Source organism: Anguilla anguilla, chromosome 6, assembly GCF_013347855.1.
Source record: "Anguilla anguilla isolate fAngAng1 chromosome 6, fAngAng1.pri, whole genome shotgun sequence".
Taxonomy (NCBI): Eukaryota; Metazoa; Chordata; class Actinopteri; order Anguilliformes; family Anguillidae; genus Anguilla; species Anguilla anguilla.
In genome coordinates this window covers 28,907,335-28,920,110 of record NC_049206.1, presented here as the reverse complement: position 1 = coordinate 28,920,110, position 12,776 = coordinate 28,907,335, and the positions used below count along the sequence as shown (strand labels likewise).

General features: G+C 41.0%; 1 protein-coding gene across 1 annotated transcript in view; it reads right to left on the bottom strand.

Annotated features, from left to right (window-relative positions):
* The window catches only part of efr3ba (EFR3 homolog Ba (S. cerevisiae)), a 67,953-nt gene extending 59,372 nt beyond the window's left edge, over window positions 1–8,581 (bottom strand). The window contains exons 1-2 of the mRNA XM_035422550.1: window positions 8,446–8,581; window positions 7,356–7,499 (exon numbers count right to left, since the gene is read on the bottom strand). Of these exons, the coding sequence (XP_035278441.1) occupies window positions 7,356–7,362 (7 nt within the window). The 5' untranslated portion in view covers window positions 7,363–7,499; window positions 8,446–8,581. The remainder of the gene's footprint in view (window positions 1–7,355; window positions 7,500–8,445) is intronic.
* Window positions 8,582–12,776: the final 4,195 nt, after the last annotated feature.

Below are 12,776 nucleotides of genomic sequence, written 5' to 3'. Positions count from 1 at the left end.
AGCAGTACAAATGGATGCAATGTGAACGCTATGTAAGGTGTTGTGTAAAGCGCTCTGGGTAAGAGCGTCTGCTAAGCGGCTGTAACGTTATGTAATGTCAAATCGGACACAGACTTGTGCACAAAAGCAAAACTGGTCATGGCCGTCCTTGACGAGAGCTCTTTTCAGTTTGAGTTAGTTGATGTGCAGTCATGCAGGCATTAACGCTGATGGATTTTTGGACTCGGCATGTTAATCAACATCACTTTCCCAATGTGAAGAAATTTGCCCTGTTAGTAGTTACAATGTTTGGTTCAACACACACTTGCGAGTCTCACATGAATGTCATAAAAACACACTCATGGTTCACTGAATAACGTGAGGCTGCACCAATACCTCAGGATTTCTCTTCCCTCACATGAGCCAAACTGATGAAATAGCAAAGTCCAGAACGTGCAACTTCTTTCACTGATAGAAGTTTAGGGTGGCTGAAAAACAGTTCTTGCTATTGGTATTACCCGATTGACCTGCTGCAGACAAGCCTCATAATTACCATTCCTGCAATAGCACCTTTGATGAAAATGTGCATGCTTTTTTGATATTAATTTCTTATTTACATGGGCAAATGGGCATATGGACAATACTTTAAAGAATGTAAATTTATGTTTTCATAGTGAAAATGCAGTGGCATCAGGAAGAAGAGACATATTGTATTACTGCGCTTTTTTGTGATGGCTGTCGTTTGGTATGTTTAGTAAAGGATTAAAACCTGGATGAATAAAAGAATTCAACATTTCAAAATGTTGGAGAAAAAGTCGTATGCCTATTTTGCTATTGTTTTTATTACTGAATAATATCATATTTAAAAGAAAATATTAAAATTCTGCTGGAATTGTGAAAATGCAGTTTAAACCCAGCAAGGGGTTGGTTAAGCTTGACTAGGACTACCTGACTAGGTTACTTAAAATTCTTAAAATATTTTTCCCTGTAACTGTAATATAGATGTGAGTGGCTATCACATGGACTTAATTTGACAGTAAGTTTGCATGCATACCCATTTCCAGACATGGGAACAGATGATAGTAGTAATAACTGATAATCATTTCAATAAAATTAAGTAAGATAAGTAAAGCAGATATTAGAAAATATTGTGCATATCTTCATTATTGCTCTCTTAATCTTTGATTTTCTAAGATACTTTCAAAAGGAATGAGAACGGTATCTGTGAACAGGTGACAAATTTGCCTCAGGAAACAGGAAATAAACTCTAGCAGGGAAATCAGGGGCCCTCGATATTCCCACAGTTCCGCACAAAGCGCCCGTTTGTTCTGTGTTCCACACAGAGCTGCCCTGAATGACAATGCAGCGAATGGGGAGAAACGAGCGCTTTCTGCGCCAAGAGCCAGTGACATTGGGGGCGGTCACCACCACCAACCTGACGGTCAGCGAGGGCGGGCAGTCATGCGCCAGCCAACAGGGGCCCGGCTGCTGCCGCGGCAACGGCTGGAGGGGCTCGAAGGACACCGCCGACGGGCAGCTGTCCCGCCGCGGCTAAGCTCCAAATTAAAGTAGCAGGGGTTTCAAGCACCTTAAACTTAGCCTCCTTTTCCTTCTCTCTGGCTCATTAGCAAACCACTCACTAACACAGTAGGCTTTACTCTCGCCCTCCCTCCCTCTCTCTCTCTCTCTCCATCACGCTCTCTGTGACGGGGAAGTGGCCACACCGACACACACTCAAAATGTGGCAGGGGGCTGCTGAGGGCCTTATAATCCATTTAACCCATTACAGTATAACCCATTTAGCGGGGCACATACCATAAAGCCACTGTCGGAAACCTGGGCATTTAGTCGCTTACATCACAAGTAAGACCTGGTGTCCGTGGAAACGGGCTGTTGTGGGAGACCGACGCCTATGGCTTCTCTCGCTTACTGGCAGACCTCATTCAAAAATGAAAGGTATTAAATTAGCACCGCTAAAGATATTTTCACAGTCATGCTAGACGGCATTTTAAATTGGATGATCGACGCAAATAAAATTTGTATTCAATACAAATAATCCATCACTAGCTTACAGGAAGCCTACTGATTGACGCACACTGGTACTGTCATTGTGAGTCAGCAGCAGTCATCAGAACCCATACGTCTAGTCCTTCTTTCAGTGCGTTAATAGCCAAACTGAACAAGGTAATATCAGAAGTCTCCCTAGCCTTCCCTGAAGCTTGCATCTGGCTGCCAGCTCACTGTTAAGCTCATGGGAACCTCATCAAGTCCAACGTGTTTCCTTTCCCAGTTGATTCATAATCACCCTGACCACCCTGCAGACTCCCAGACGCACTGGTTCCAGTCACGGGAGTCGGGTTGTTCAGAAGCCAGTGCCTTTATTTTGAAGGGCTCTTTTCAGTGAACGTGAGAGCCGATTCGCCTCAATAAAGGCTCCTCTGGGCTACAGCCCTCAGCAGCACGGGTAATAGTAATGACTTAGCCTAAAGCAAAGAGATGTCATTTGGCAACAAGTGTATTTTTCACCTAGCTAATGAAATCAATTCTGCGGGTTTAATTAAAATGAAACTCATGGAATTAAGCACACAAAACGGTTAAACCGATATTAATGGATTGATCCACTGTAAAATTTCGGCTAATGTGATTCTGTTTTACAGTAAGCTCTTTGTTTGAGCTCTCATTTTAAAACGTGCTTCGCTGGTCAGGAAGGCTACATGCTACAACTCCCCACTCTCTACTCGTCACAGAAAGATGCACACCAAAATATAAATGCAGCCTGCTTTGACTGAGTGGTGAGGCTCATTTGCATATGAAACTAGGCAACGAGAGAAAAAAAACCAACACTGTCCTGCCTGACATTTTGTTACCTAATTTCTAGTAACCTAAACTACAAACGTCTAGCAGTAAAGCAGGCATATATATGGCTAGAGCAAAATAACCCATAATGCAGCTCCTGTAATGTAGGCCATTGTCATAATGGCATACGGTATCCCATTATCACAAGCTTATCACCAAATTTGATTTATGCGAGATTACGATATGGCTGACACAAGAATACTACACTAATATGCAAATTGATTGATCAAGTGCTTTCCCCACTTTGTAATTCACTGATTTTGCTGCTCAATTAGCATTTTTTTGATTAACTGTATTCACCAGCGCTCATTGCCGCAGCCTCCACTACCAATTTGGAGGAGCGCAGGCTAGGGCGTGCCAGACCTCCGAGGGGTTATGTCAGCCTGCGCTTCTTATTACATCACAGACTCTAAGTCTGGCTGGCGCAGACAAGAGGAGACATCATGTGTTCAGCTAAGCAGCTGGACTTGCTGGCAAGCCGTCGACTAGAGGGGGGGTCAGAGGAGCACAGCAAGAAGGTCTTTTCCCAGAATTCCCACTCAGCTGAACCCCTCTCACCAGCCCCGCCAGCCGCAGCCAGCCAAGCCCAAGAGCACCTGAACACAGACATTTCTTAGGTTCAGGTTCCAACCCGAATTTCTCTTCAACCCGACCGGGGTAACTCAAGCTTGTCGGCCAACAGTTTCCTGTCTAAATTTTTTTGCTCGATTTCAACATTGATTTACGTGACATCACTTTATTTCATGGTCTTCATTAATGTAATGGGAGTGCATTCTCTGATTTAGCTGTTTTATCATTTACTGCAGCAATACAGAAAATTGGAAGATGGCCCTCAATGCACAGAGCAGCAACTCTGCCAATGCAAGTTTTATAGCACAGACCAATAGCACTCAGTGGAGCAGTTGACAACATAATACTCTAATGGGACACTATACTAATCTGTAATGAAAAGAAACAAAAAATATATATCAATGGCCATTTTGCATATTATAAGGATATACACTCAGAGCACTTAAGTGTTCTCAATATTTGAACAAAACCACTTTTCCCCCAAGCCCTGAAATTGAACTCCAGTCACTCTAACCACTGGTATTCGCTCACAGCATAAGGCAGGGAAGTCAATTATCCAAGCTTTATCTTCTAAGCTTGATTCTTAAACTCTCATCACAGGTACTGATGACAAACACGTCTTTATTTTTAAATGGATAAACAAACATTTGAATATTTATATTCATCAATTCATGGTAATTTAGTGAAATATTTCAATATCTCATTCACTCCATTCCATATAGCTAGCTATTCAGTCAAACGCTATTATTTCTTCAAACAAATCCTACAAGTAGATCACAGCCTGTACAGTGAGCTCCATAATGTTTGGGGGTTTTTTTTCCTTGATTTGGTTTTATACTCCACAATTTTAGATTCATAATAAAATAATTCACGTGCTTAAAGTGCAGATTCTCAGCTTTTATTACAGGGTATTTTTATACATTTTGTTTTTACCATATGGAAATGACAGCACTTTTTATACACAATCTCTCCACTTCAGGGCACCATAATGTTTGGGACAAATAGCTTCACATGGGTTTCTGATTAGTCAGGTGTGCTAAATCCTTAGTGCAGGTATAAAACAGCTGTCAGTATCTAGCCTTGATTCTAGGTTTTTCTTTCCCTTTGGAGTCTATTATTGGCATTTGACAACACGAGGACCAGAGTTGTGTCAATGAAAGTCAAGGAAGCCATTATCAGGCTGAGAAATAAGAAAGAAAAACAGTCAAAGACATAGGCCAAATCTTAGGCTAACCAAAACCAACTGCTTGGAACATCATTAAAAAGAATGAGCACTGGTGAGCTCAGTTAATCGCAAAGGGCCTGGTAGGCCAAGGAAGACCTCTACAGTTGATGACCGAAGAATTATGGAGAATATAAAGAAACAACCTGTATGGTAATGAATAATGAAGACCTGTCTGACATATCAGAAACACTTTTCAGGAGACAGGCATGGATGCCTCAGTGACTACTGTCCTCAGAAGACTTCAGGAATTAAATTCCTGAAAATGAATTAAAGAGGCTACACTGCAAGATGCAAACAACTATTTAGCCGTAAAAACAGAACGGTTCAGAGTAGTGGCAAGAGCAAAGGCTAAAAGGAGCTGCCTAAGGTGTGGGTGTTCTGGTTGCCACAGGTACTGGCTTACTCGTCTTCATTGATGATCGTCTTCAACAGCTGATAGCAGCAGCAGAATGAATTCTGAAGTGTACAGAAGCATAGTACCAGCTCAAGTTCAACCAAATACCTCCAAACTCACTGGGTGGTGTTTTATCCTACAGCAAGACAATGATCCCAAACATACTGCTAAAGCGAGTTTTTAAAAGCCAGACAGTGGACACTTCTTCACTGGACAAGTCATTCATCCGATTTGAATCAAATTAAATATACGTTTCATATGCTGAAGAGAAAACTTAAGGCAATTAGCCCCCAAAACAAACAGGAGCTGAAGATGGCTGCAGTACAGGCCTGGCAGAGCATGACCAGAGAAGATACACAGCACCTGGTGATGTCCATGGGACACAGACTGTACCTGTGGCAGCTATACATTCCAAAATAGTAACACCCCCACCACCATGTTTCACAGATGGGGGGGGGGGTGCTTTGGATCTTGGACAGTTGCTTTTGGCCTCCATACTTTACTCTTGCCATCACTCTGATACAAGAACATGCTTGGTCTCATCCAGGCAACCTTTTTCCAGAACTCTGCAGGCTCTTTTAGGTACTTCATAGCAAACAGTAACCTGGCAGTCTGGAGAGCAGACACCATTGTATTACCATTGGTAATGGACAGGTCTTGGGGAGTGTAGCTGGTAGATAGTTTTCGCAAGACTGAGTCTGAGATGGCAACTAATTATCCAACTTGAAGTATTGTATGTAAATGTACATCTGGGGGTGAAAAGGAGAGAAACAACTAAGTGTGGTCATAGCATTGCTAGAAGTAGCCTAATGCATGGGAGGATAGGATATCACTGAATAAAAAGATTTAGTACACAGGGAAAACAGGAGGGGCTCAAGAATGGATCTCTGGGGACTATGTAATGTACTGGGAAACTACTGATAAGAGTTGTACTGATAAGAGTTATGAAGGGAACATTCACAGGCATTATAAACTTAATAAAAAATTTTACATTTGAAATTTAAAACTTGGATAATGAATACAAATAAAAAGTAAGGAATTTTGTTGCCTATGTTAAAACTGTTATTTGTAACATGCCAAAAATGTAGATTTTATACCTCCTGAATAGAAGGGAACTTAAGCAAAGCTTGGATATTGCCAGTAACATTTATGTTAGAACATCTGCCAGCTAAAATTAAGCGAGAACATTGTCAGCACATCTCACGAACAAACAGGGAGAACAAATAGTGCTAATTGTTCAGTACAACATTAAAACCTAATGGTGGAACTGCTTTCAGGCATAATCACACAAAAGGAATGCATCTACAGTAACCAGCACAGAGCAACTGCCAGAGCAAGTCATCCCTGACCTTGTCTCTACAGAGAAAGGGATGAAATTCCCTCAAACTGTGGGCAATTCATAAACCTTTGCCTTGTTTAATAGGTGATTATACAATGCCTTTTTTGTTGCTTAAAGTTTCATCTGGTAACATACAAATGCAATACAAATTTGGAATTAATACTGATCTGAAGTTTAGCCAACTGTCATTTCTGCTTGGTAGCAAGGTGCTACTACACACCCCCAACCCCCCAAAAAATGGCTCTAAATGCTATTAGAGCAGGAAAACAGTATCCAATTTCTAAATACTTCAGTATTTACATCCCTAAATCATAATTAAATTCTCATCTTGTGCATCATGATTCATGAAGTTTAATTTAAAAAATTCTCAGGGATTTGAAGGATCCAACATTTAAAGCGTTTAAGATAGGCCTTTGTGTTTGACCCACAGGCAAAACTAGTGAAAATGCTAGCATCACATTTTCTATTGCCTCAATAGTTTCTAATCCAGTTGAATGTCCACCTTCTCTAGAATTATTATACACATACATTGAAAGGTTTTGCTGTGCCTCATTTCACAGCCCTGATCCAGTTGCCATTCTTTTGGACAACCTTTTCAAAATTACTGGCCTTTCAGCACTCCAATCCCCAAACTGTCCTCTCAATTCCAACATTTTGTAAGGTACCATGTTCAATCATTAAATACCAAAACTGAAAAAAATCAGCAACAGTTATTCTCCCAACAATGTATAATGAATGAATACCATATATTGCTCAGCAGTAACATGAACAATATTTATACACTGGTGCATAGACTTATTACTTGAAATAAATGACTTTTCTCACTGCATATTATTCGTGTCATGCAGCATGAGCTTGGTAGGCTTTGGTAACAGTTGGCTCATGGTTTTTTGAAGCTTTCAACAGTCTGTGTAGCATAAGTTTTACTCGTAATTTTATATGAATCGTATCCATATTGGGATGTCAATGGCAATGACAAACAGCAACGTTACCGGTCATGGCAAATGTTCGTCGTTAGACGTCGCTGTTTCCAAGGAAATGTTCAAGAAGCTCCAATCTTTTACAGTAGAAGCGGTCCTAAAACTGATGTCCGCGTGGGTCAGTCACATCAGGAAAACCGCAGGATGTTTGAGGGCCTGCAAGATAACGGATAGGCAGTTATGCAGGAATCAAGAGAGTTACGATGACACATCTACATAGCTCGATAATTAGCAAGCAATATACTTCTCAAAAATAACTGGCAATATCTAGAAGATCATGAAATGAACATCACTCATTAGCAACTTGTTACCTATCTGGTTAACGAGGTAGTTAGCTCACAAATTAGAAACTATTAATTGTGATAGCTACAGTTACTGTTACTGGGGTAACTGCTCTAACGTTAGAGAACAAACCCCGTTATCTTAATTGTTTGTCAGCAGACTAACGTTATGGATCCAACAGCAACTGCTGTATTGGTTAACTTAGCCTACCCCATGGATTTATAGATATTCAACTAGATAAAGATAGTTAGCTAGCAAACTAGTAACTCACAAGTACTTAAATTGTTGTTTTTATCATAGTTGCTAGCTAGTTAACGTGAGGTAAATTCGCCACAGCCCTGTCAATAAACATCTAGCTAACCTAGTGAGTTCTCTGGATAACAACTAGTCTAGCTGTTAGCACTATATAGCCAGCGAACTCCGCTAACAAACTAATGTAACATTAGCACTAGTCTAGCTGGGTATATTAACAAATCTGCTTTTAGTACATTTTACCACATTGCTAGTGTAGTAAAGTAACGTAAACGAGAAGCAATATCTTAATAATAAACTGATGTAAATTACGACATAGTTTGTCCCGTCGCTAACCCAATCAGTTGATTTAACGTTGTGTTCTGAGGTTTATGCCTGCCGGCTAAAACAAATTAGATTAGACAATAGCTTACAAGTTAGCTGGAAACACAGATAGCTAGCTAGTTCTTGATAGCCAACTCCCATCATGGGAGTCAGTGCACGGTACATGCAGCTACCACACTAAATTAAAAGTTCATTCAGGATCTATTATTTTATCATTCTCTACAAAATATAGCTAATTGCTTACTTTCATTCCGTGATGCTCTTGAGAGGTATCCACACGACTGGCCGGTCCGCCTGCATTCCTCTCTTTACAGAAACTGGTGGTACTACACGCTAGTCCTGTCCGTATACACAATGAATTGTACCTCCTCATACGAAGATGCGTGTGGCTGTTTTCCCAACCCACCCTTCCCATTGTAGCTATCATAACACTGGGACTGAGATGCCCTTCACAGTTCATAATTATTCAAATGAAGGTTTATAAACCTTGGTCAAACAGGATAAGCGAAGACGTAAAAGGAAAGAGACAGATACCTCGTATATTGAATTCCCGTAGTTTAGCTACATGCTAATAAATCAATGTCATACTTAATTTATTATATTGTCACATACTAATCATACCAGAAAGTAGTAGTCTAGTAGTAGTAGTAGTAGTAGTCGAAAGCTCGACCAAAACTGTGGGAAATGAATCGGGACTGCGCAAACACGTTGTTAGACCAATTGTTCGGATAGCTAAAGTATTTTAATTTATTTTAAAAACTGTACTGGAGCATAGCTATTCTTACATTTATGTGGTCATGAGTAACTTTAAATCATTTTCCAGTTTAACAATAATTGTATGTGTAATATAATAAGCTGAATATTAGCTCAGAAAAAACTTTATTGACTCTGCTATCAAGCTAGCCTACTGTTCTGAGTATATCATTATTCCCAGACTAATAATGTTATAGGTTATGTGAGGTAACAGTTACTGCATACAGTAGCCTACCTTTATGCTGAAGCAGGTTGCTGACGTTGCAATGGGGACTTAATTATATGCTTTATAGCATATTATCACATTAGCGTCTCTTCGTCAAAATTCAACCAGGATTTAGATGTCTTACAGTCGTTTCCAATTTTCCACACAAGGCACATTTACAAATAAAGCATAGTGGTATAATGTTGATATGTGTACCAGGACATCATCCTTATGGAATTTAAGGTTTAGATCTATTTATTCTTAATCCTGATTATCGACCATATATGTAATGCACTTTTTGGACACAGGCAAGGGGGGGAGACATTTCACAATAGGAATATACAATCTTGCACATTGAGTTTCTGCTCCATCCCCGAAATAACGATGTGTTAAAAAGCTTTGTGTTTATTTATTAAATTTATTTATTTATTTTTTGTTTGTTTTTAACAGGGCAGTAGTTTACAACACTGAAATACAGAAGTGAGCTGGTGGCCAATATTACTTTCAAGTAGACATAAATTAGCTGTGTGCATACCTCCTTGAAATGATGGTAATGGACTGCATTTATATAGCGCTTTTATCCAAAGTGCTTTACAATTGATGCCTTTCATTCACCCATTCACACGCACACACCAACAGTGAAAGGCTGCCGTGCAAGGTACCAATCAGCTCGTTGGGAGCAATTAGGGGTTAGGTGTCTTGCTCAGGGACACTTCGACATGTCCATTACATTACATTACAGGCATTTGGTAGACGCTCTTATCCAGTGCGACGTACAACAAAGTGTATAACCATAACCAGGAACAAGTATGACGAAAACCCTAGAGAGAAGTACCGGTCCAAGTGCAGGGAACAACCACATAGTTCAACTTGGACCCAGAAGGTTAAACTGTTTAACACTAACACAAACGAGAACAGCAACAACGCAGTCTATGCAAAAATACAAGCAGTAGTTAAGACAGGTGCATTAACTAAATCACCTACAAGACAGCTACCTAGTTACAACCCTAAGCTTACAGTCATTTACAGGGAGGTAGGGTGGGATGGGGAGAGGTGCAGCCTGAAGAGGTGAGTCTTCAGTCATCGCTTGAAGTGGGTCAGTGTCTCAGCTGTTCTGACCTCCACGGGGAGGTCATTCCACCTTTGTGGGGCCAGAACAGACACGAGACGTGTTTGGGAAGCGCAGGTGCAAAGAAGGGGAGGTGCCAGGCGTCCTGAGGTAGCAGAACGGAGGGTCTGGCTGGCATGTAGGGTTTGGGTATCTTGTGGAGGTATGCTGGGGCTGATCCCTTGACTGCCTGGTATGCTAGGACCAATGTTTTAAATTTGATGCAAGCTATAACAGGCAGCCAGTGGAGGGTAGTGAGCAGGGGAGTGACGTGGGAGTGTCTGGGGAGGTTGAAGACCAGACAAGCTGCAGCATTCTGAATGAGTTGCAGAGGTCTGATGGCAGATGCCGGTAGTCCAGCCAGAAGAGAGTTGCAGTAGTCCAGGCGGGATAGTACCATTGCTTGGACCAGGAGCTGGGTTGAGTAGGTGGTGAGAAAGGGGCGGATTCTCCGAATGTTATACCGGAAAAATCTGCATGCCCGGCTAACTGCAGCAATGTTCTTGGAGAGGGACAACCTGTTGTCCATCACCACTCTGAGATTCTTGGCACAGGGTGATGATGTCACTAAGGTATTCCCTAGGGAAATGGAAAAATCGAGGAGGGGAGAGTTTAGAGCAGGAATAAAGATTAGCTTCGTCTTTCCCAGGTTGAGCTTCAGGTGGTGATTGTCCATCCAGCTATGGATGTCCCTTAGGCAAGCGGAGATGCGGGCAGGGACCTGTGTGCCCGATGGGGAGAAGGAGAGAAAGAGCTGTGTGTCGTCGGCATAGCAGTGATAGGACAAGCCATGGGCAGAGATTACAGGGCCAAGGGATCTGGTGTATAAGGAGAAGAGAAGGGGACCGAGGACTGAGCCCTGGGGAACTCCGGTGGCGAGGGGACGGGGTGGTGATACCTTACCCGCCCAGGCAACCTGGAAGGAACGGTCAGAGAGGTAAGACTCAATCCAGTCAAGGACTGTGCTGCAGATCCCTGTTGCTGCCAGGGAGGACAGGAGGATGGAGTGCTCCACAGTGTCAAATGCAGCGGAGAGGTCTAGAAGAATCAGGACAGAGGAGAGGGAGGCTGCTCGTGCGGCATGGAGTGACTCACTGACCGAGAGGAGTGCAGTCTTTGTCGAGTGGCCAGGCCTGAAGCCAGACTGGTGGGGGTCAAGCAGATTATTTTGAGAGAAGAAAGCAGAGAGTTGGTTAGATGCTGCACGTTCAAGTGTTTTGGATAGAAAAGTGAGGAGAGATACCGGTCGGTAGTTCTGAATGACTGAAGGATCTAGTGTGGGCTTCTTCAGTAGCGGGGTGATGTGGGCCCTCTTGAAGGATGAGGGGAAACATCCAGAAGATTGGGAGGAGTTTACGAGTCTGTGGGAAATAGTCAGGATCTAGTAGGAATGCCCATTGGCAAGATGTCGCGGTTTCGTTGCTTACTGCGGAATCAGATTTGTGTCAAATTTATCAAGCAAAACATTTCTAATTGAGAGCAAAGAAGCAGTCTAGTCTAAATATTGCAAGGAAACTATTGTAGAACTTTTTTGGAACAAAAAAAAAGATGTAAGTATTTTTGGTTTCTATGCCTGTGTAAACTATCTGTTTTGTTTGATACTTGACAAGATGTTTTGTTTGATTGCACACTTGTGACACAAATCTGATTCTATAGCGGATCAGTGGTAAACAACGTCTCCCCGACATCTTCCCCATGGGCAAACCTCCAGGCTGCACTCAAAAAAATGAAAAAGCAATATAGTTCATATTGCTTAATGTATTTCTGTGTACAATACCCCATTTTTCAGGGTTTCTGGTTTTACTTGATTTTCTCCAGGGAAATTTACTAAAATTGTTTGAGTCATTGCTAACTTCATTTGTACAAGCTGAACACTTGTACAAGTAGCATAGCATTGAAGTTATAGGCTATAACTACTTAAATATATGGCATGCAACTACTATCCATAATTTGATATAGAATCCAACCATCTTATTATTGTTATTTTCTATGTGAATATTTTTTCCTCCTTCAGTACATTATTTTGTGTGACACATTAAATTACTTATGATAAGCTATTTCATTTACTATGAATTATATTTTTTCAATAATTAAACCTTTTGCAGTTAAGCTGCCATTGTCTTGTCTTCACTTAAATTATATCATAAAATAGGCCAACCAACCTGTCAAACCTTGGATTCTGATAAATCAAATAGTTGTGTTTGTATGTGATACTTTTAATACAGTATTAAGAGTCTTAACCGCTGTATTAAAAGTATCACGAACAAAACACAACTATTTGATTTTTCAGTTCACTCAACGAATCTATGGTTCCTGTTCTGAAGATGACAAGGCGTTTACTGTTACCATAGAAACTAAATATAGTGCGCTGTCAAATTATCGTTTCACTGAATAATGTGTTTCCATAATAAATATGAAATTATATTTTCACCACTTAAACACGATTTATATTGACATAATTCAATTTATTTGAGACATTTAACCATTTTATCCCAGTGGCGAATCTGCT